The sequence below is a fragment of the Coturnix japonica genome, unplaced genomic scaffold (assembly GCF_001577835.2).
Source record: "Coturnix japonica isolate 7356 unplaced genomic scaffold, Coturnix japonica 2.1 chrUnrandom685, whole genome shotgun sequence".
In the NCBI taxonomy this organism is placed as follows: domain Eukaryota; kingdom Metazoa; phylum Chordata; class Aves; order Galliformes; family Phasianidae; genus Coturnix; species Coturnix japonica.
Window position 1 is genome coordinate 23,029 of NW_015440049.1, and position 2,056 is coordinate 25,084.

The 2,056-nt window shown below is 60.5% G+C and overlaps 1 protein-coding gene across 1 annotated transcript in view; it reads right to left on the reverse strand.

Annotated features, from left to right (window-relative positions):
* Positions 1-618: 618 nt before the first annotated feature.
* The window catches only part of LOC107307580 (carnitine O-palmitoyltransferase 1, muscle isoform-like), a 13,839-nt gene continuing 12,401 nt past the window's right edge, over positions 619-2,056 (reverse strand). Inside the window, exon 2 of the mRNA XM_015851097.2 lies at positions 619-862. Within this exon, the coding sequence (XP_015706583.1) occupies positions 631-862 (232 nt within the window). The 3' untranslated portion in view covers positions 619-630. The remainder of the gene's footprint in view (positions 863-2,056) is intronic.

Consider the following 2,056-nt stretch of genomic DNA (forward strand, 5'->3'; position numbering starts at 1 on the left):
GGGGCGCTATGGGGCACTATGGGGGACTATGGGGCACTATGGGGCGGTATGGGGCGGTATGGGGCGGTATGGGGCGGTATGGGGAGAAATGGGGTTGCCATGGTGCGCTATGGGGCGCTATGGGGCCGTATGGGGCGCTATGGGGCGCTATGAGGCGGTATGGGGCGGTATGGGGTGCTATGGGGTGGCATAGGGTGCTATGGGGCGGTATGGGATGCTATGGGGTACTATNTGGGTTATATGGGGCGCTATGGGTTATATGGGGCGCTATGGGTTATATGGGGCGCTATGGGGTTATATGGGGCGCTATGGGGTTATATGGGGCGCTATGGGTTATATGGGGAGCTATGGGTTATATATGGGGCGCTATGGGTCATATGGAGCACTATGGGTTATATGGGGTGCTATGGGGCGCTATGGGGCGCTGCATTACCCGTTACCACCCCCAGGGGGCGCTATGTGTGATATGGGGCGCTATGGGGTGCTATGGGGCACTATGGGGTGATATGGGGCACTATGGGGCGCTATGTGTTATATGTGGCGCTATGGGACGCTATGGGTTATATGGGGCGCTATGGGTGCTATGTGGCTCTATGGGACGCTATGGGTTATATGTGGCGCTATGTGGCGCTATGGGTCGCTATGGGGCTCTATGTGGGTCGCGGTGTCCCCGTACCGGTCGCAGCAGTTTCCGTGCAGCAGTGACTTTGCGTATCGGTCCAGACAATCGTCGCGCCGCGGTTCGTAACCGTGCGACTCCTCGTCCAGCGTCACAAAGAACGCGGCGCGTTCAATGGCCGCCAGCGACGCCTGGTTGGCGCCGCTGCTGAAGAACCGCGAGCGAACCTCGGCCCAGGGGGCGCTAAGGGGGGAGATAATGGGGAGAAATGGGGTTGCCATGATGCGCTATGGGGCGCTATGGGGCGCTATGGGGCGCTATGGGGCGCTATGGGGCGCTATGGGGCACTATAGAGTGCTATGGGATGCTATGGGGTGCTATGGGGCGCTATGGGGCGGTATGGGGCAGTGTGGGGCGGTATGGGGCAGTATGGGGCACTATGGGGGGCTATGTGGCGCTATGGGGTGCTATGGGGCGTTATGGGGCGTTATGGGGCACTATGGGGTGCTGAGAGGCGCTATGGGGCGCTATGGGGCACTATGGGGTGCTATGGGGCACTATGGGGCACTATGGGGTGGTATGAGGTGCTATGGGGTGCTGAGAGGCGCTATGGGGCACTATGGGGCACTATGGGGCGCTTTGGGGTGCTATGGGGTGCTATGGGGGACTATGGGGCGGTATAGGGTGCTATGGGGTGCTATGGGGCACTATGGGGCACTATGGGGCGCTTTGGGGCGCTATGGGGTGCTATGGGGGACTATGGGGCCGTATGGGGCGCTATGGGGCGCTATGGGGTGGCATAGGGTGCTATGGGGCGGTATGGGATGCTATGGGGCGCTATGGGGCACTATGGGGCACTATGGGGCGCTTTGGGGCGCTATGGGGCACTATGGGGGACTATGGGGCACTATAGGGCGGTATGGGGCGGTATGGGGCGCTATGGGGCGGTATGGGGAGAAATGGGGTTGCCATGGTGCGCTATGGGGCAGTATGGGGCGCTATGGGGCGGTATGGGGCGCTATGAGGCGGTATGGGGCGGTATGGGGTGCTATGGGGTGGCATAGGGTGCTATGGGGCGGTATGGGATGCTATGGGGTACTATGAGGTGCTATGGGGTGCTGAGAGGCACTATGGGGCGCTATGGGGCACTATAGAGTGCTATGGGATGCTATGGGGTGCTATGGGGTGTTATGGGGTGCTATGAGGCACTATGGGGTGCTATGGGGCACGGTGGGGCACTATGGGATGCTATGGGGTGCTATGGGGCACTATGGGGTGCTATGGGGTGCTATGGGGAGCTATGGGGTGCTATGGGGTGCTATGGGGCGCTATGGGGTGCTATGCGGCACTATGGGGGAGACAATGGGGAGAAATGGGGAGAAATGGGGAGACAATGGGGAGAAATGGGGAGAAATGGGGAGAAATGGGGAGAAATGG